Source organism: Pristiophorus japonicus, chromosome 2, assembly GCF_044704955.1.
Source record: "Pristiophorus japonicus isolate sPriJap1 chromosome 2, sPriJap1.hap1, whole genome shotgun sequence".
In the NCBI taxonomy this organism is placed as follows: domain Eukaryota; kingdom Metazoa; phylum Chordata; class Chondrichthyes; family Pristiophoridae; genus Pristiophorus; species Pristiophorus japonicus.
The window spans coordinates 361,283,694-361,306,605 of NC_091978.1; the positions used below are offsets into that span (position 1 = coordinate 361,283,694).

At 46.6% G+C, this 22,912-nt stretch overlaps 1 protein-coding gene across 1 annotated transcript in view; it reads left to right on the top strand.

Moving 5' to 3' along the window:
• The window catches only part of LOC139250309 (multimerin-1-like), an 87,834-nt gene that overhangs the window by 37,019 nt on the left and 27,903 nt on the right, over positions 1 to 22,912 (top strand). The window contains exons 4-6 of the mRNA XM_070872803.1: positions 6,758 to 6,853; positions 9,252 to 9,425; positions 18,267 to 20,267. Coding sequence (XP_070728904.1) covers positions 6,758 to 6,853; positions 9,252 to 9,425; positions 18,267 to 20,267 — 2,271 coding nt within the window. The remainder of the gene's footprint in view (positions 1 to 6,757; positions 6,854 to 9,251; positions 9,426 to 18,266; positions 20,268 to 22,912) is intronic.

A 22,912-nucleotide genomic window follows, 5' to 3' on the forward strand; every position in this document is an offset into this window, starting at 1 on the left:
TGCAGCGGCTCAAGAAGGCAGCTCACCACCACCTTCTCAAGGGCAATTGGGAATGGGCAATAAATGTTGGCCTCGTCAGCGATGCTGACATCCCATGAATGAATTTTTAAAAAATTGAACATTCCCTTACACGTAAGTGTGTGAGCAGATTTATCAGTAGAAACATAGAAACATAGAAAATAGGTGCAGGAGTAGGCCATTTGGTCATTCGAGCCTGCACCACCATTCAATAAGATCATGGCTGATCATTCACCTCAGTACCCCTTTCCTGCTTTCTCTCCATACCCCTTGATCCCTTTAGCCGTCAGGACCATATCTAACTCCCTCTTGAATATATCGAATGAACTGGCCTCAACAACTCTCTGCGGTAGAGAATTCCACAGGTTCACAACTCTCTGAGTGAAGAAGTTTCTCCTCATCTCGGTCCTAAATGGCTTACCCCTTATCCTTAGACTGTGAGCTCTGGTTCTGGACTTCCCCATTCATTGATCTCACGCATTACATTACACAGTATTCGGCAGGCAAATTGCTGGTTACGCATTAACAGGGCATCGTCTCGCTATCTCAGGCCAAGCCTTAGAGTGAAGACTCAGGACTGACTTGGATTGAGTCTGTAAGCAATTCACATAACGATGAGGAAGAAAACTGTGTGTATTGCGAGAAAGACAAGGGGAGGGAGAATGTATTGCTAATCTTCTGTAGCCTTGTATTCCCCCCTGCTATTTTCGTAATTATTGTCATCCGCACTTCAGCTATCACTTGCCGTTCCATCCCTAATTACCACGCTAAACCAGCACCGCAGTTAATGGGACATATTTACCACCCATCAAGATCAGGCTTCAGTCCCTTGCCATTAGTTTGTTAATGAGACCAATGAAATTTTGTGTCAAGGTGAACAATAGTGCAACCATATTGACATTTTACTTAGTGTGCATGTTTTTTTGTTATTTATTCTCCACCACCCCCGCCCCCGACTTTTTCCTTCTGGCATTCTTGCTGTGTCATTCACCAACTCCAGAAACATATCGACCTTTGACCTCGGCCTTCACCCCATCAGTGAACTCTTGCACTGATCCCACGGGTTTATGGGGCTCTCTTCATTGGTAAAAAATTGTATGGGCTCCCCGTGTCTTCAGAGATGTAGCTTAGGGCACCCGCCCATGGTGAATAGACCATAAAATGCGACTTTGATACTTGGTGCGCTAGGGCTGGGTTTATGGTACGGGGTCCTACCACGGTCCTGCTGCATTGTGGTCATCGGTCCACTTTATAAGGGGAACAAGAATAGAATTACAAAATCTGGGGATATCGTAGAATCATCCGCACTTCAGCTTACAGCACGGAAGAAGGCCAGTCGGCCCGTCGAGCCCGTGCCGGCTCTCTGTAAGAGCACCTCAACAAGTTCCACTACCCCATCCTTTCTCCATAGCCCAGCAAATTGTTTTCTTTCAGGTACTTATCCAACTCCCTTTTGAAAGCCGTGACTGAGTCTGTCTCCACCACCCTTTCAGGCAGTGCATTCCAGATCCTAACCACTCGCTATGTCAAAAAGTTTTTTCTTAGGTATCCTTTGGTTATTAGAGACATTGGAGACCAGGACCCCAAAGATGGGTTCCACTTCTGCCGATCAAGGCCAGCTTGCCTGCTTTCTTTCACTATAACGAGCCTTGGATGTCCTACCATGCCAGTCATGTGGGAACATCCGGCTGGGTGTCCCTGCCTCTGGCCACACCTCTCTTGTGCTACTACTCTTGCTTGGGGTAGTGAGGGGCTCCGCCCCTAAGAAGCCCCTGCAGAAACTACCAAAGAAGGCTAGAACTCAGCCGACTTTGCCATCCCATCTATACAAATGCAAGTTTGTTCTTGCTTTCTCAGAAGTTTTTAGTTTTGTGGGGTGATCGATTGTACTTTAGGCTGGGGGACCTATAAAATTTCAATCCCCTCTTGCCCATTGTAGCAATGCTGGGGGACGCAGTTTGAACATTCATGTATTTTTTCTACATTGTCAGCTGTGGCTCAGTGGGTAGCACAATCATCTCTCAGTCAGAAGGTTGTGGGTTCAAATCCCATTCCAGGGACTTGAGCACAGAAATCTAGGCTGACACTCGAATACAGTGCAGAGGGAGTGCTGCACTGTCGGAGGTGCTGTCTTTCAAATGAGACATTAAACTGAGGCTCTGACTGCTCTCTCAGGTAGATGTAAAAGGTCAGATGGTACTATTTCGAAGAAGAGCAGGGGAGTTATCCCCGGTGTCCTGGGGCCAATATTTATCCCTCAATCAACATCGCAAAGACAGATTATCTGGTCATTATCGCATTGCTGTTTGTGGGAGCTTGCTGTGCGCAAATTGTCTGCCGCGTTTCCCACATTACAACAGTGACTACACTTCAAAAGTCCTTAATTGGCTGTAAAGCGCTTTGAGACGTCCAGTGGTCGTGAAAGGTGCTATATAAATGCAAGTCTTTCTTTACATTGCAACAGTGGCTTCAAAAGTACTTCATTGTCTGTAGGGTGCTTTGCGATGTCCTGAGGTTGTGAAAGTCTTTCTTTAATATGTGGGTGGCTGCGTTCAATGGGGCACCGTCGCTTCCAGTGTAAAATCTCATGAACAGCCGAATATCTCTGCAGCCGAATTTTCCCGTCCTAACTCTGCCCCAAATCGGGCGGATTTCCAGCAGAATATTAGAGCACTAAATATTCATGTGATTTGCTGAGCTAATGTGAGCCGCACTGTATTTGTTGGGCTGCGCTGCAATCTGTTTCAATAAGCACCAGCTGTTCATTGCTCGTTCTACGTTTACTGGTTAAATTACAGCCTTCAGCTTCTGAAGTCAAGCTTCACGGCACCAGCTGCAGCTCATGGTGCCTTCATAAGACCATAAGAAATAGGAGCAGGAGTAGGCCATACGGCCCCTCGAGCCTGCTCCGCCATTTAATATGATCATGGCTCATCCGGTCATGAACTCAGCTCCACTTCCCTGCCTGCTCCCCATAACCCCTTATTCCCTTATCGTTTAAGAAACTGTCTATTTCTGTCTTAACTTTATTCAGTGTCCCAGCTTCCACAGCTCACTGAGGCAGCAAATTCCACAGATTTGCAACCCTCTGAGAGAAGAAATTTCTCCTCATCTCAGTTTTAAATGGGCGGCCCCTTATTATAAGATCATGCCCCCTAGTTCTAGTCTCCCCCATCAGTGGAAACATCCTCTCTGCATCCACCTTCTCAAGCCCCCTCATAATCTTATACGTTTCGATAAGATCACCTCTCATTCTTCTGAATTCCAATGAGTAGAGGCCCAACCTACTCAACCTTTCCTCATAAGTCAACCCCTCAGCTCCGGAATCAGCCTAGTAAACCTTCTCTGAATTACCACCAAAGCAAGAATATCCTTTCGTGAATATGGAAACCAAAACTGCACGCAGTATTCCAGGTGTGGCCTCACCAATACCCCGTACAGCTGTAGCAAGACTTCCCTGCTTTTATACTCCATCCCCTTTGCAATAAAGGCCAAGATTCCATTGGCCTTCCTGATCACTTGCTGTACATGCATACTAACTTTGGTGTTTCGTGCACAAGTACCCCCAGGTCCTGCTGTATTGCAGCACAAAACAGGGTGTGGCATCTATAGACTTTACATGATGTAATGATGCAAGCTTTGCTCACGTGGCATCACTTCAGGGTCTGCAGATGCGTCCGTGGCTGTCCGGGGGTGCTTTCCCACGAGTGTGAGCACACGCTCCTCATGTCAATGATGTTGCTGGGGACTGGTGGCCCCCTACCCGTTCGCCTCTGGACGGACCTCATCGTTGATAGCTTCTTCTGTAAAAGGTGACGGGATGGCATGGCAAGAGTTCATTGTGTGATATAATTGCTAGGTATTGTCACAGAGACTGATACAACATATAACTGACAGATGTAATCATAATTATTATGATAATTATCATTCTTTACCTAAAGATGTACACCGCGACCGTAAGCTTTGAGGGAGGGAGAGAGTAAACATGGAATTTTGGACCAGTTAGCCTGACATCGGTGGTGGGGAAAATGTTGGAATCAATTATTAAAGATATAATAGCAGCGCATTTGGAAAGCAGTGACAGGATCGGTCCAAGTCAGCACGGATTTATGAAAGGGAAATCATGCTTGGCAAATCGTCATCGAATTTTTTGAAGATGTAACTAGTAGAGTGGACAAGGTAGAACCAGTGGATGTGGTGTATTTGGACTTTCAAAAGGCTTTTGACAAGGTCCCACACAAGAGATTAGTGTGCAAAATTGAAGCACATGGTATTGGGAGTAATGCACTGAAGTGGATAGAGAACTGGTTGGCAGACAGGAATCAAAGAGTCGGAAAAAATGGGTCATTTTCAGAATGGTAGGCGGTGACTAGAGGGGTACCGCAAGGTTCAGTGCTGGGACCCCAGCTATTTACAGTATACATTAATGATTTAGATGAAGGAATTGAATGTAATATCTCCACGTTTGCAGATGACACTAAGCTGGGTGGCGGTGTGAGCTGTGAGGAGGATGCTAAGAGGCTGCAGGGTGACTTGGACAGGTTAGATGAGTGGGCAAATGCATGGCAGATGCAGTATAATGTAGATAAATGTGGGGTTATCCACATTGGTGGCAAAAACAGGAAGGCAGAATATTATCTGAATGGCGACAGATTAGGAAAAGGAGAGGTGCAAAGAGACCTGGGTGTCATGGTACATCAGTCATTGAAAGTTGGCATGCAGGTACAGCAGGCGGTGAAGAAGGCAAATGGTATTTTGGCCTTCATAGCTAGTGGATTTGAGTATGGGAGCAGGGAGGTCTTGCTGCAGTTGTACAGGGCCTTGATGAGGCCACACCTTGAATATTGTATACAGTTTTGGTTTCCTAATCTGGGGAAGGACATTCTTGCTATTGAGGGAGTGTAGCGAAGGTTCACCAGACTAAATCGTGGGATGGCAGGACTGACATATGAAGAAAGACTGGATCGACTAGACTTATACTCACCGGAATTTAGAAGAATGAGAGGGGATCTCATAGAAACATATAAAATTCTGACGGGACTGGACAGGTTAGATGCAGGAAGAATGTTTCCGATGTTGGGGATGTCCAGAACCAGGGGTCACAGTCTAAGGATAAGGGATAAGCCATTTAGGACCGAGATGAGGAGAAACTGCTTCACTCAGAGAATTGTGAACCTGTGGAATTCTCTATCACAGAAAGTTGTTGGGGCCAGTTCGTTAGATATATTCAAAAGAGAGTTAGATGTGGCCCTTACTACTAGGGGGATCAAGGAGTATGGTGAGAAAGCAGGAATGGGGTACTAAAGTTGCATGTTCAGCCATGAACTCATTGAATGGCGATGCAGGCTCGAAGGGCCGAATGGCCTACTCCTGCATCTATTTTCTATGTTTCTATGTTTCTAAAACATTCCCGGTAAAAGTGCAAGACCTCACATCTGCTGATAGTCAATCATGACTGTTACAAATCAATTACTTAAATACGTAAGTACATGTAAATCAATGTAATACTTACTCTTGCGGATCCCACAAGGTCGTTCCATCGTTTGCAGCATCGGTTGCCCTCACGCACCTCGTTGGTCACCGACGAGACCACCTCTGCTACCTCGGTCCATATCTTCTGTCATGTCTTTGGGGGTGGGCTTCCCACGCCCTCCCTGTGTCAAATCACCCCAGCGTAACTTGACCTCCTGCAGCAGGGAGGCATTTGCCTCGTCAGAGAACCTCCTGGCTCTTTTGTGCCCTCCAATGTGCTCCTCTCCCAGCTTACTGCTCTCTCCAGCATCAGTCTCCACAGCGTGCTGTGATGCCTCTTCCTCTTTCTCCATTATAGGCCAAATTCGGTCAAATATGTGGTCGGTAACACCTACTTTTTGTTTGCCTACTTGCTGTGAAGCTCTAAAGTCTCCTTCCTTCCTCCCAAAGCAGCCACACCACACCCAGCCACACCTTCAATCCCTCTGAGCACCCTCTCTCTCTGTCTCCTCTTCTGCACATGTCATGGTGACCCTTGACCTCCAGAATCGCAGGAATCGAACATTGCCATGCCGTTGCTAAGAACGGCCACACTTTACGGCAGAAGGTCAAAAAAATTTAACGCTACTGCCTATTTTATCGATAATGCCCATTTTCAAAAGTGGAGACTAGGTGGTTTGAGAAAGAGCGAGAAGCCAGCGATCGGAAAACCCTTTTTTACCGGCCACTCCAGAAATATCGCCCATTTTTGTGCAATAAGCACAAAAGTGGAGATTCTAGCCCATAGCCTTAGAATAAGGGGCCGCCTATTTAAAACTGAGATGAGGAGAAATTTCTTCTCTTAGAGGTTTATAAATCTGTGGAATTCTCTGCCCCAGAGAGCTGTGGAGGCTGGGTCATTGAATATATTTAAGGCAGAGATAGACAGATTTTTGAATGATAAGGGAGTCAAGGATTATATGGAGCGGGCAGGGAAGTGGAGCTGAGCCCAAGATCAGATCAGCCATGATCTTATTGAATGGCGGAGCAGGTTCGAGGGGCCAAATGTCCTACTCCTGCTTATGTTCTTATGTTTTTATGTTGTTCATAAACCAACTAGTTCTGAATAGCAATGTGCTGCTATGAATTCTTGAGCACAGAACCCAGCCAAACAGACATTTCTTTTGATCCTTCTCCAAAACTTTTATTGCTAATGAACCAAAATGAAAAATAAAGACAATGACAAAACAATGTTATTTTGCGACTGTTGCGTCTGTGTTGTTCATAGACCAACTTTTGAAGAGACAAGCCGAGGAGAATCAAGCTGAGAGTAAGACAGCTGGAGTTGGAATGCCGCAGGAACCTCAACCCCGCCATGATCCAGGTCAGGAACTCTGTGCGTTCGTTCTTTATCTCGAGACCGAATCATTAATTGTGGTTATTAAGGAGACTCGTTAAAGTGCAAGTTCTTTGTGCAGAAGTGGACTGGTTGCTACGTTTATTCAGTTCCAAGACCTGGGCATATTCGTTAATCGCCCACGCTCTCTGAAGATGGATCTACTTGAGGTGTTTAAAGGATTTGATAGGGTAGGTAGAGAGAAGCTATTCCCCTATGGTGGGGGCAAGTCTAGAACAAGAGAGCATAACCTTAAAATTAGAGCTAGGTCATTCAGAGGGAATAGCAGGAAGCACTTCTTCACACAAAAGGGTGGTGGAAATCTGGAATACTCTCGGTTGTTATGGCTTTGGGGTCAATTGCAAATGTCAAAACTGAGATTTTGGTTGGGTAAGGGTATTATTGGATATGGAACTTAGACAGGTAAATGGAGCTGAGTTACAGATCAGCCATGATTTAATTGAATGGTGGTACGGGCCTATGGCGCTGAGTGGCCTACTCCTGTTCTTATGTAGGCAGTCAGCATTAGGACCCAGTACTGCTTCACCCACTCATCTTCAAAATCAATAGGCAACATGCCCTACTCAAATTTCCTGTGCTAGGTGGAGTTGGGTCATCACTACAACGCAGCTCAGTTTGAGCTTGATGGCACGAAGGCTCATTAAGAAAATAATGGTGCAGAGAGACTTGAGGGGGTTAGGGTCACAAAGAAGCCCAACTCTGAAGTAAAACTTAAGTATCTTGTATACTTCTGCTATAGGCTTAATATGGTTCTGTGACTAATTCCCAGTCCTTTAGCAAAGCAAGATTTTACTCTGATGAAAACTGATGAAACGCTAAAATTCATAGGGGTGGAAATTTGGTCGCGCCTCTGTTGCAGAGTTAACCCAGGCGGAGCAGTAAATTTTGCGCCGGGAAATGGTTTGTCAGGGGGGATATCAGGAAGCACTTTTTTGGCCTCCCTGTCCCGGTCCCCGCCCCTATCCCAGGCCGAATGGCCTCCCGGTCCCCGCACCTATCCCAGGCCGAATGGCTGCCCCCTCCCGATTCCCGCACCTATCCCAGGCCGAATGACCTCCCGGTCCCAGACCCAGCTAAATCTGGCCCAATGTAATTGCAACAACAACAATTTGCATTCATATAGTGCCTTTAACAGAGAAAATCATCCCAAGGCCCTTTGCAGAAGCATAATCGGACAAAAATAGACCCAACTAGAATAATTACTTTTTGGCTTGAAGGGCAAAATTATAGTTTCAGCTCCAGTGTTGGAAATCAAAATCCCCACCACACCTCAATAAATAAATCCTGTTCCTTCAGCGCTTGCATCTCTCTTCAGAAATTCCTAAATCTGCCATTCCTGCACGCCTGTTGTGGACATTTTTGAAGTTTTTATTCTCCCTGAAATCCGTCCATATATTGAAATATTGGAGTTGGCGGAGCCGATAATATATAGACTCACAGAACGGTTACAGCACAGAAGGAGGCTATTCGGCCCGTCGAGCCCGTGCCGGCTCTCTGCAAGAGCACTTCAGCAAGTCCCACTCCGCTGCCCTTTCCCCATAACCCTGCAATTTCTTTTTTCCTTCAGTGCTTATCTTTTGAAAGCCACGATTGAGTCTGCCTCCACCATCCTCTCAGGCAGCGCATTCCAGATCCTAACCACTCGCTGCATAAAAAAAGTTTTCCCTCGTGTCACCTTTGGTTCTTCTGCTAATCGTCTTGAATCTGTGTCCTCTGGTTCTCGACCCTTCCGCCAATGGGAACAGTTTCTCTCTGTCTACTCTGTCTCGACCCCTCACGATTTTGAAAGAGTGAGAGAGAGAGATTGGTGGGTGGGGGAGAGCAAGATTGGGAGGATGGGGAGAAATATTTTGATAAGTTGCTTTAAAAATCAATAAAAAATAATTACATTGAACGATAAAGGAAGCCCCTTCAGTCCATCACAACGGGGTCCAGAGAGAATGTCACTGAATAAGATAGTTGAGCAGTTGCTTTCGTGTCTTGTGTCCCTTGCAATGTAATCGTGATTGACAGCAAGACCCTTATTCGGGACACACCAGGGAATATTTCACCTTACAGTATCTTGACATTCAAATCAAATACATTTGAAATGTTCGGGAAGCTATCTATGCTTTACTTGCGGAATATGTTCAAAATGCAAATTTCTCATTCAGGTGCAGTAGCTTTTTATATAAAAAGGCACAAAAGCTTAAGTAGAGTTCTTGATTGATCCGGAAAAAAAACCCAATATATTTTTTATAATAGTAAACAGGAGGTAATCCTCCTTCTGCTAGTGTTGATATAATTACACACTGTGCGCGGAATGTGTGGGTAGAGGTAAGCCCCCTTGAATCATAACCTTAACGACCATTTTGATGTTTTAAAGCGTTAACAGCAAAATTCAGCGACAAGCTGTATAACCAGGAAATTAAACTGAGCCTGCTGCAAAAGAAGGTGGAAAACATCTCTGCCAACATGAATGATGTGCGGAGTGTGCTGTACTCTCTGGAGGGCAAGATACACGAAGATGGTGGGAAAGATCCACAGGCAACCTCGAAAGGTACGCGAATGCTCCAAGCTTGCAACAGGGTTGTCCGTTTTCGGACTGGGCAAAGAGACAGATCAGCCTCATTAGCACCGATCCCAATGGCATTCAGACCCAAAATCAAAACAAAGAATTGATCGCTTGTCCCGATCAGTGTGTGAAGAATAGCCGATACCCAGCGACGGCCAATTGAGCAGTCAGACTTCAGGTTCCAAGAGTGCGGATTGCGAATGTCGCTGAATCTGCAGTTCAGATGACAAAGAGTCACTGAATCATAGAAACTTACCGTACGGAAGGAGGCCCCTTCGGCTCATCGTGTCTATGGCGGCTGACAAAGAGCTATTCAGCCTAATCCCACTTTTCAGCTCCTGGGTCTGCTGGAGCACATCAGGTGCATATCCAAGTACTTTTTAAATGTGGTGAGGGTTTCTGCCTCTACCTCCCTTTCAGTCAGTGAGTTCCAGACCCCCACCACCCTCTGGGTGGAGAAATGTTTCTTCATCTCCCCTCTAATCCTTCTAGAAATCACTTTAAATCAATGCCCCCTGGTTATTGACCCCTCTGCTAAGGGAAATAGGTCCTTCCTATCCACTTTATCTCGGCCCTTCATAACTTTATACACCTCAATTAAATTCCCCCTCAGCCTCCTCTGTTTCAAGGAGCACATAGCTACAATTCTCCAGTCCAGGCAACATCCTCGGAAATCTCCTCTGTACTCTCTCTAGTGCAAGCACATTCTTCCTGTAATGTGGTGACCAGAACTGCAAGTAGTACTTAAGCTGTGGCCTAACTAGTGTTTTATAGTTCAAGCATAACCTCCCTGCTCTTGTGTTTCATGCCTTGGCTAATAAAGGAATCATCCACCTTGCTTTCTCTCAACTCCACGACCCTCACAATCTGCCATTGAAGAAACTCCCTCCCCGCACTCCCTCAGTAATTCACTCTCAAACTCTCAACTCTCATCTGGCCCCCCGCCCCCACCCATCAGAACTCCGCAATAAGGTCTCAACTCAGCCTCCTCTGTCCAAAGAAAATAAACCCAGCCTATCCAATCTGTCCTCATCGCTACAATTTTCCAGTCCAGGCAACATCCTCATAAATTGATTATGGCGATCGGATGTCAGTGAAGGAAAAGCAGTGTGCTGCCGTCTAGATTTTTAAAAATTCATTCACGGGATGTGGGCTTCACTGACAAGGCAAGTATTTCTTGCCCGTCCCCGATTGCCCTCGGGAAGGTGGTGGTGAGCCGCCTTCTTGAACCACTGCAGTCCGAGTGGTGAAGGTACTCCGTGTCAGGGAGGGAGTTCCAGGATTCTGACCCAGTGACGATGAAGGAACGGCCGATATATTTCCAAATCAGGATGGCTTGTGACTTGGAGGGGAATGTGGAGGTGATGGTGTTCCCATGCGCCTGCTGCCCTTGTCCTTCTAGGTGGTAGAGGTCACGGGTTTGGGAGGTTCTGCCAAAGAAGTCTTGGCGAGTTGCTGCAGTGCATCTTCCAAATCAAACACACTTGGATTCTGGGGGTATTCTGTTTAAGAATTTCATTTCCACCTCCTTCCCACGCATATCTGCCGCATGTGTACTGGCCTCCGGTGTTCGAGTGGCTCCAGTATGGGTTGCAAAAGTGGGAATTCCCAGACTAGGAATTCCCCCTGCCCCCACCCTCCCACTTGGTCTGGTCTGGAAGAGGATCCAGCCCTTATCAAGCCAAGCAGGAAATCTAACTAAAATTGGGATCGGACGTATTCAAGTTCTGACCTTTTCCCCAGCAGTTAACCCCGTCGGAGTTATGACGGAAACGGCCTAGGTTACTCTCCCCCACCGCCCCCCCCACAGTTTGCTTCACATGTAGTCAAGAGCCCTCCTGAATGAACTGGGGCAGTTGGCTTCCTCCCTCAAGAAAGATGTACTTGCCTCTGTCAAGTTCTAACATGCCTACCCTGACAGCAGACAAATGGCTTGTAAATTTTGCAGTGAGCTGCTGCTGTATTGATGCATGCTGCTGTCAGGTTTATTAAGCTCACGTGACACTGTTAACTCATTCTTTTTTGTTCTAACGTGACGCACTTAGGTCGGCTGGCCCACTCTGCGAATGTGCTTTGCCCGTCCCCACAGATGCGCGGGTTCCCATGCGATCAATGGAAATTGACCGAGCTCAGCAGCGACACCAGGTCAAAGGGCTTTTGTTAAATTATGTATCAGGCTCCGTCTCGTCCCAGTACAGTTGAGTCCACAGCACACAGCCTAAATTGCCTCGCTTCTCAGTCAGGTATGTTTGTGACCCGGGGCTCGACGAGGGCTGGGCTTTCAAAAGATGTTCAAACTGGAAATTGTTGACTCAGATTTTCATTGTTGGAGATTTCTGGAGACAAGAAGCCGTGCGTCTCGTTTGATTTAAGGGATGATCAGCACCGTGTTGTGGAGATTACTCCCTTTTTCAGAGCCTGCTTGTATTTACTCACTTGGTTCATGAGCGTGGTGAATGTAATTGGGAAAAAAACAAAATCAAAATCTATTTCGTCTTCTTGAAACATGGTTCTATCCAAAGTGGTCTGAGAAACATTGGAGTCGATAATCTAGGAGCGTGGTCTGTGAGAAAGGAGAGAAAGAGGAAATTGGAGTACAGTAATTGGAGCAGGTTAAGGGGTTGGCCATTGGCGATGAGGAGAAAGTTCTTCACTCAGAGGGTTGTGAATCTTTGGAATTTTCTGTCCGGAGGGCTAGGGATGCTCAGTCGTTGTGTATATTCAAGGCCGAGATGGATAGATTTTTGGACTCGAAGGGAATAAAGGGATATGGGGATCAGGCAAGAAAGTGGAGTTGAGGTCGAAGATCAGCCGTTATCTCATTGAATCTCAACCTCGAGGGTTATCTCCTGCTCCTATTTCTTATCTTCTGAATTAAAATGGGAGAAGGAGGAGATAGGAATCCAAGCAGAGTTACAGACAATAGGACACACACACACATTCACACTCACACTAACACACTCACACTCTCACAGGCTCACACACTCACTCACACACACACTCTCGCAGGCTCACACACACACTCACACACACACTCACACACACACGCACACACACGCACATTCACACAGCCACACACATACACTCTCTCTCACACACACACACTCACACACACACACACACACACGCACATTCACACAGCCACACACATACACTCTCTCTCACACACACACACACACACACTCACACACACACGCACACACACGCACATTCACACAGCCACACACATACACTCTCTCTCACACACACACACTCACACACACACTCTCACACACACACTCTCACACTCACAGTCTCACACTCAAACGTACATACACACATACTCTCACACTCAAACTCACGCATGCACACACAGATTCACACTCACTCACACTCGCGCACACACACTCACACACTCACACATACATACTCACACTCACACTCACTCACACTCTCACACACTCACACTCTCACACTCACTCACACGCATACACTCTCTCTCACACACACAGTCACACACGCACTCTCACACACACACACACATACTCTCACACACACACTCTCACACACACACACTCACACAACTCACACACACACTCACATACACACACTCTCACAGTCTCACAAACACACACTCTCACACACACTCTCACACACACACTCTCACACTCACAGTCTCACACTCACACGTACATACACACATACTCTCACACTCACACTCAAACTCACGCATGCACACACACATTCACACTCACTCGCACTCGCGCACACACACACTCACAAACTCACACTCACACATACATACTCACGCTCACACTCACACACACTCACACTCTCACACACTCACACTCTCACACTCACACACAGTCACACACACACTCTCACACACACACTCTCACACGCACACTCTCACACATACACACCCTCACAGTCTCTCACACACACTCTCTCACACACACTCTCACAGTCTCACACACTCGCAGTCTCACACACTCGCAATCTCACACACACACACTCACACTCTCTTACACACACACTCTCACATACACACACTCTCACAGTCTCACACACACACACTCTCACACGCACACACTTTCACACTCTCAGTCTCACACACACTTTCACACACACACACTCACGCACACACTCTCACACATACACACCCTCACAGTCTCTCATACACACTCTCTCACACACACTCTCACAGTCTCACACACTCGCAGTCTCACACATTCGCAATCTCACACTCTCTTACACACACACACTCATACACACACGCTCTCTCTCACACACACACACAGTCACACACACACTCACACACACACACACACACACTCTCTCACACTCACACGTACACACACACACTCACAGTCTCACACACACTCTCACACTCAAACACTCAAACTTACGCATTCACACTCACACACTCACTCACACTCGTGCACACACACACTCACACACTCACACTCACGCATACACACTCACGCTCACACTCACACAGTCACACACACACTCTCACACGCACACACACACTCTCACACTCTCAGTCTCACACACACTTTCACACACACACACTCACGCACACACTCTCACACGGACACACCCTCACAGTCTCTCACATACATTCTCTCACACACACTCTCACAGTCTCACACACTCGCAGTCTCACACACACACACACACACACTCTCTTATACACACACACACTCATACACACACACTCTCTCACACACACACACACACAGTCACACACTCACACTCACACTCTCTCACACTCACACTCACACTTACACCCACACCCTCACACTCTCACACACACACACACTCACACTCACACTCACACTCAGAATAAACCAAACAGGGTAACAATAGGAACAACTGGGAAGGAAATGATAGAGAGGAAGATAAAAGGGTTGCTATGGGACAAAAATAAGAGATAAAATTGTATTTTTTAAGCAAAAAAACGGGCTAAAATCAAGATTTGGGACAAAGGATTAATAATTGGGAAAGTCCCAAAGAATGTCAGCAGCTGGTAAGTTAAGACACACTGATGCTGTCACACAGTGCAACACTGGTTAATGAAAATTATTGTCAGAAACAGAGGAGTTCTCCATCACTGCTAGCCTCCTGTGGGCACAAGTTGCTTCTTCAGAGTGGGAGGAGTTCTTGTGTCGACAGACTTGTTACAAGAATGTCTGTATTTGGAGTCAAACCCTACGAAATATGGAAATTCCAACAATGGGATGCATGAGCAGAGAGACCTGGGGGTATGTGTGCACAAATCGTTGAAGGTGGCAGGGCAAGTTGAGAAAACGGTTAAAATGCATATGGGATCCAGGGCTTCATAAATAGAAGCATCGGGGGCAAAATTTGGGAGCGCCCCGTTTGGGGCAGTAACCTTGGGGAGGTGGGACTTCCTGTGCCCGGTTCTTGCGGAGGGCAGGCATGGGCACGACGGGCCAAGTGGTCACCTTCTGTGCTGTAACCGTTCGATGATTCTATGCGATGAGAAGACCGACGACTCATTTTCTCCCGTGCTCATCCAAACCAGTACACCTGCAAAGGTCCGAAATCCCTTTTGTCACATTTTGAGGTTTTTAAAGCGCTTTTCCACAGAAACAATTAAGAAAAAGAGTTAATTTTAAATGTTCAGCTTTAAAGCAGCGTGTATTCTCTGAAGCGTTAAAAATAAGCACTGAGGTAAAAGGTTAATTTCCCCAAAGACTGAAAGCAATAATCAATTGAGCAGTTTGTGTCAGTAATTGATAAACACCTCACACCCATTGTGTTGGGAAGTATCTGATCCTGGGTGCGTGACAATAGTGGTCTGGCCGGCCTTCTCTGCAGGCTATGAACATCGAGAGCTAAAGACAGCTGCAGAAACACTCATTGACAGTCAGTTCCAGGAAAGACTATGAAGGCAGTCAGGTTTTTAAAATCAAAATAGTAGCTAGTAGGTATTTTGTTTAACTCAAGCAAGATGACCCACTGACCTGGGGAAGTGTAGCATGTTCCTTAATTTTATATTGCTCTGCAATGCTGACCATGTGTCTGAAGTTGCTGCCCTCATAGAACAATTGGACAATCTCAGTTGTGCTGATTGAACTAAGCGTGTCCGATCATAACTCTTGCCTGATATGTTCACTTAGTGTGAAGGAAAGCAGCTAAATGATTGTATCGCGACTCAACATAACAGATGCTTTTAAGTCTGCTAAGAAAATTGGATTGGCATGTGAGGGCATGTGCACAACGTGTATTTATATAGCACTTTTAATGTAGTGAAATGTCCCAAGACGCTTCACAGGAGTATTATGAGATGAAAAAATTTGACCCCGAGCCGTTGAAGTAGAAATTAGTGCAGGTGACCAAAAGCTTGGTCAAAGAGGCAGGTTTTAAGGAGCGTCTTGAAGGAGGAGAGAGAGGTAGAGAGGCGGAGAGGGTTAGGCAGGGAGTTCCAGAGCTTGGGGCCTAGACAACAAAAGGCACGGCAACCAATGGTTGAGCGATTATAATCAGGGATGCTTAAGAGGGAAGAATTAGAGGAGCGCAGACATCTCGAGGGGTTGTGGGGCTGGAGGAGATTACAGAGATAGGTAGGGGCGAGGGCAATGGAGGGATTTGAAAATAAGGATGGGAATTTTGAAATTGAGGTGTTGCTTAACCGGGAGCCAATGCAGGTCAGCGAGCACAGGGGTGATGGATGAATGGGACTTGGTGCGAGTTAGGACACAGACAGCTGAGTTTTGGATGACCTCTAGTTTATGTAGGGTAGAATGTGGAAGGTCAGCCAGGAGTGCGTTGGAATAGTCAAGTCTAGAGGTAGCATGGATGAGGGCTTCAGCAGTGGATGAGCTGAGGCAGGGCAGACATGTGCGAGGTTACGGAGGTGGTAATAGGCGGTCTTAGTTATGCTGTAGCTGCGTGGTCAATAGCTCATTTCAGGGCCAAATATGACACCAAGGTTGCGAACAGTCTGGCTCAGGCTTAGACAGAAGTTGGGGAGAGGGATGGAGTCAGTGGCTAGGGAACGGAGTTTGTGGCAGAGGCCGAAAACAATGGCTTTGGTCTTCCCAATATTCAATTGGCGAAAATTTCTGCTCATCCAGAACTGGATGTCGGACAAGCAGTCTGACAATTTAGAGACTGAGGAGGGGTCGAGAAAAGTGGTACTGAGGGAGAGCAAGGTTTCATCACAAGATGCAAAAGGAGTGCATAGTTACTCTGCTGGGTTATAAGGAAAGAACTTGCACTTACATGTCACCTTTCACAACCTCAGGACGTCCCAAAGCACTTTACAGCCAATGAAATATTTTTCTTTTGGAGTGTAGCCAGTGTTGTAATATACAAAAAGCGGCAACCAATTTATGCACATCAAAGTCCCAAGAACAACAATGATATAACGACAAGATCATCTGTTTTAGTGATGCTGGTTGACCAGAAAGGAGGAGAGCCCACTGGTCTTCTTTGAATAGTGCCATGGGATCTTTCACCTCCAGCTGAGGGGGCAGACAGGACCTTGGTTTAATGCCTCACCCGAAAGACTGAAGTGTCAGCCTAGATTATATGCTCAAATGTCTGATGTGGTGCTTGAGCCCACGACCTTATGACCCAGAGGGGAGCTTGCTATCCCTGAGCCATGGCTGACACCTATATGTTATCATATAGTTATATATTGGGTAACCCCGTGACATCAGATGCTGAGTCCAGTTATGAGGTGACCAGCAGTGCAGTATCTGAGAGGATATCTAAGGCAAGACCCCAAACTTGTAGCATCCTCTTTAAGTGAAAAAATGGGACAATGTAATGAATAACGCACAGACAAGAGCATAAGCATAGGAGCAGGAGTAGGCCATACGACCCATTCATAGGATCGTGGTTGATCCGCGACCTCAATTCCACTTTCCTAGAATACTGCGTACAGTTTTGGTTTCCATAGTTAAGGAAGGATATACTTGCTTTGGAGGCAGATTAGAGAAGGTTCACTAGGCTGATTCCGGAGTTGAGTGGGTTGACTTATGAGGAAAGGTTGAGGAGATTGGGCCTCTACTCATTGCAATTCAGAAGAATGAGAGGTGATCTTATCGAAACATATAAGATTATGAGGGGGCTTGACAAGGTGGATGCAGAGAGGATGTTTCTACTGATGGGGGAGACTAGAACTAGAGGGCATGATCTTAGAATAAGGGGCCAACCATTTAAAACTGAGATGAGGAGAAATTTCTTCTCTCAGAGGATTGTAAATCTGTGGAATTTGCTGACTCAGAGAGTTGTGGAAGCTGGGACATTGAATAAATTTAAGACAGAGATTGACAGTTTCTTAACCGATCAAGGAATAAGGGGTTATGGGGAGCGGGCGGGGAAATGGACCTGAGTCCATGATCAGCTCAGCCATGATCGTATTAAATGGCGGAGCAGGCTCGAGGGACTGTATGGCCTACTCCTGCTCCTATTTCTTATGTTCCCACACTCTCCCCATATCTGTTGGTTCCCTTAGTGTCAAAAATCTGTTCATCTCTGTCTTGAATATACTCAACAATCGAGCCTCCCCAGCCCTCTGGGGTAGATAGAACCTGAGGAAGGCACAGCTTTGAAATGAGCAATTTCTGTGAATCCAATTTCATTAGGCAGAATGTAAATTATAGAGAAACAAAACACAGGAGTTTCACCTCCGAGGATGTCAAAGAGGGATTTCTCCTTTGAAATATGTGGGAGAAAGTCAATGGGATCAAATAAAACCTAATTTGTTTTGCCAATACACACACACAATTACCATGCAAGTGATTTTTCTGCAAATTACTTGCCAAAGAAGAATCACTCCTTTAAATCGACTCAATTTCTTTGTTTCAGCAACTAAATCGAGAGAGATTCAGGAGCTGGTGAAAGAACTTGTAACACAGCAGATTCGGTCATTTCAAGACAACATCCAGGAGACGGTGGCTCAACTCTACCAAACAATTTCCAGTTTAACCGAGGAAGTTGAAAGCACCACAGAAGCAATCCATCAGCTAAATGGCACCATTTTGGCACTCTCTGAGAATCCCCGCTCCCAAATAGCAGAGGCAAATCCAACAACCGGTGCTGAACTCCGAGAGATTCGGGAGCACATGGAACTGCTCAGAGCCGAACTATCGGTGGCTTGTCACAACACATCTCATGAGCTGAATGAAAAGCACAGGTCCCTCCAGACAGAACTGGAACAGGAACGCGATAGGATTGGCATTTTCTTTGAAAGCATGAACCGTACCTTTTCACGGGTAAGAGAGGCTCAGGAGGCACTGCTCTACAACCAGATGTTCCCAGATGTCACCATCTCTGGGGAAGAAGGGAGCCCGGGAGAGGAGAGCTTCCAAAAGTACTTGCTCAACCTCACCGAAAGTGTCAAAATCCAGAGCCGTATAATATTGCAGTTGCACACTGAAGTAAATGAGCACGGGTTACAACTCTTCAACTTGACCCATTCGGCTAGACGCCAGGAAAACCTGGTGACTGGAAGTTGCCAAGAAATGGTTGAAGAATGCAAGAGCAAGTTGGACACCCGGCTGCTCCAAATGGAGAACCAAATGCTCGACTTAAACAAGACATTCTCGGACACCTTCTCTCCATTAGACGACTTCCTCAACGCAATGAACGAGAGAATCAGCAATTTATCGTACGATATCGAAGTCCTCCAGCCTGTCGCTGACGAGCAAGGGCCTCGTGTTGAAAGCGCCACTGCTGACCGTGGATCTGAAGTTGCTGCCCTGGTGGACCGATTGGACAACCTCAGTTCCACGGTGGACAGCTTAATTGCATTTGTCAAAGGCACAGCAGAAAGTCAATCGCCTGGAAACCAACTCCAAGCTGGAGAGGACACCTTCAGCGGGTTTCTGGCTGAGTGCCGTCTTGAAATTGAGGACGGCTTGAATGATACAATGACGGTTATTAATGGTGCTGTGGATTCCATCAGAGATGATTATTATATCTTGAAAAATAATGTCACTGATCTAAGGGGGTATGTTCTGGAACTGTATTACAAGAGTGTTGAAAGGCAGGGCGATGTTCTGGCTGTGATCCCACAATTGACTCAGTTGAATGACTCTTTTCAGGTGTTGCTGGATGACATGGTGAGACACCAGAATGCTTTGGTAATGATGGGCGCCCTTCAGGATGCAGAAGACAATGAGACGAGGGCGCCTCCTAATCTCATGGTTGTGTCTCGGTTGTTGAACAGAACTGTGGCCAGAATTGAAGATCACCAGCGGATGATCCAACATTTGGAAGGAACTGCCCCCCACTCTGCTCCAGAAGCTGGGGACTATGAGTCACGTCTTCTGGCGCTGGAATCACAGCTGGGCTCAATGGCGGCCAGCTCCAGATCTCAAGCGAAAGTTAAGAGACCCAAAGTGGCGCAGGGTGGCAAAGTCCAGCTCGCCCCGCCAAAGTATCAGGAGCTGAGTCGCAAGGTGTCAGGGTTGCAGTCCAAGTGGACTGACCTGAACGACCGGGTCTCCCGACTGAAAGACGTCATGGGCCAAACCTGGGGATGCTGTCAGAATCTCACTCTGCCGGTTGCTCAGGTGAATGCCAGCATCCCACAGACCCTAGTGCCAATGGCAAAGCCAAACATCACAGCTCTTCAAGAGGACCTCAGGGACTTCATGCAGTCTACCAGTGAGGCCACCGCGGCATTCTTTTTCACTAATATCACAGTGTTCATGGATAGGGCCATTTCCACTATTGTCAGGAATATTACCAAGCTCCAGAAACAAATGAAACAGTTGTATAAGAGACCAGGAGCCATTAATAAATACAACGCCACGACCAGTGCTGGGAGAAGCCAACGTTATGCTGACAAGAACACCAATACAGGTACATGTACGATAATTTCTTATTTGATTCCTTATTTTCAAGCATAGACATAGAAAATAGGAGCAGTAGTAGGCCATTCGGCTCTTCGAGCCTGCACCGCCATTCAATATGATCATGGCTGATCCTCTATCTCAACACCATATTCCTACTTTTTCCCCATACCCCTTGATGCCTTTTGTTTCTAGAAATCTATCTATCTCCCTCTTAATGATATTCAGTGACTTGGCCTCCACAGCCTTCTGTGGTAGAGAATTCCACAGGTTCACCACCCTCGGAGTGAAAATATTTCTCCTCATCTCAGTCCTAAATGTCCTACCCCATATCCTGAGACTGTGACCCCTTGTCCTAGACTTCCCAGCCAGGGGAAACATCCTCCCCGCATCCAGTCTATCCAACCCCGTCAGAATTTCATGCGTGTCAATGAGATCCCCTCTCATTATTCCAAACTCTCGAAATACAAGCACTGCTGCTATTCATGTAGTTACTCAGCCAGTGTAGAGAGGCACAGATCGTTCTGTGACTGAGACCCAGGTTGTTGAATTAACTGACTGCTGAAGGATATACTGAAGGAGGCAGGACATTTCAGTGTCACAAGACATCCATCATAGCAGCAATGCAAAGAACTGGCTCATTTCCAGAACCAGAGGGCACAACCTTAAAGTTAGATCCAGGCAGTACAGGGGTGATGTCAGGAAGCATGTCTTCACACAAAGTGTACTGGAAATCGCAAACTTGCTCCACCCAAATAGCGGTCAAGACTGGGGTCAATTGAAAGTGCCAAAACTGAGATTATAGATGTTTGTTAGGCAAGGCTATTAAGATTACAGAACCACAGCGGGTAGAAAGAGTTAAGATACAGATCAGCCATGATTTAATTGAATGGCGGAACAGGCTCAAGGGGCTGAATGGCCTCCTCCTCTTCCTATATGTAGTTCGACCACATATCCGCAGCATAACTAAGACCGCCTATTTCCACCTCCGTAACATCGCCCATCTCCGCCCTTGCCTCAGCTCATCTGCAGCTGAGGCCCTCATCCATGCCTTTGTTACCTCTAGACTTGACTATTCCAACGCACTCCTGGCTGGCCTCCCACATTCTACCCGATGTAAACTTGAGGTGATCCAAAACCCGGCTGCCCGTGTCCTAACTCACACCAAGTCCCGCTCACCCATCACCCCTGTGCTCGCCGACCTACAATGGCTTCCAGTTAAGCAACACCTCGATTTCAAAATTCTCATCCTTGTTTTCAAATTCCTCCATGGCCTCGCCCCTCCCTATCTCTGTAATCTCCTCCAGTCCCACAACCCCCCGCGAGATGTCTGCGCTCCTCTAATTCTGTCCTCTTGACCATCCCTGATTATAATCGCTCAACCATTGGTGGTGGTGCCTTCTGTTGCCGAGGTCCCAAACTCTGGAACTCCCTGCCTAAATCTCCCCGCCTCTCTACCTCTCTTTCCTCCTTCAAGACGCTCCTTAAAACCTACCTCTTTGACCAAGCTTTTGGTCACCTGCGCTAATTTCTACTTATGTGGCTCAGTGTCAAGTTTTTATTCCATAATACTCCTGCACTTTGGACGTTTCACTACGTTAAAGGCGCTATATAAATACAAGTTGTTGTTGTTATACAGAATCAAGCAATATCAAATACTTTATGTATACAGTATCTGTGCCCCTCCCATTTTTAATTGATTGGTGTAAGAATTCAACATTGTGCCCGTTTTATTGGTGTAACGATGACAAATTTAGCCGCAGGAAAGTAGGCACCTGATTTGCATGCTTTGTTTTTAGGTGGCCATGGCAGGCGCCTGGAATGAGCACAGGCTTTGTTTTAATGATGAAATTCGGCTCCTGTGCCCACTTCAGAACCTGTTGGCCTAATAATAATATTAACTTTTATTTATATAAAAGACAGTTGGATATTGGGTTGCTCCAACTGTACTTTTCAGGCTCGACAGTGGGCCTAACCAATGGTTCTTTGCGGAAGAAGCCTGCAAGTAATTTTTTGTTTTTAAATTTGCCTTAAGGTGGAGCCGGGGAGAGTAGGTGAGCTCCTGTTGTCTCCACAATAAGAATTTGGCCATGCTCGATCCTCTCCTGATCATCTTTCCTGCCCTTTGTGCGCTCGGGTGTGGGCCTTAAATTTACCAGGCCCCATCCAGTGAGCTGCGTCTGAGCGCCCGATTGACACTTGACAAGGCCCCAGGACCAATTTAGGATGGTCCCTTCCCGTTCTGGTGCGTCTTGGCTGGAATCGAACCTGGTTTTAGTCGCTAACGAATTTAGGCCCATTGTTCCCCCATTCGTTTAATTTCCATTCCCTCCTGCAGGAAAGCACTTATCCTCCAATGGACGTCCTCCCCAACATAATGGCGAAGAATAAAATAATAATTAACAAGCTATCCTTCTCCAGAAGAATATTCTGTTCAGCGAACACCTTCATGTGCACCACCAGTGCTGCTCCCCGATCGCCCCACCAGGGGGAGTGCTTGAGCAATGTAGGAAGTCACTCTCCGAGGACGATTTCCCTTGCCCTCTCGTGGATAACCAGGCCACTTTTGTTGAATCTCACCTTTTTAGGGAAGCAAGATTGTGAATGTGAGTCAAGACCGGGGCTCTGAAATTCCATGGGCCGCAATTCCGGCCC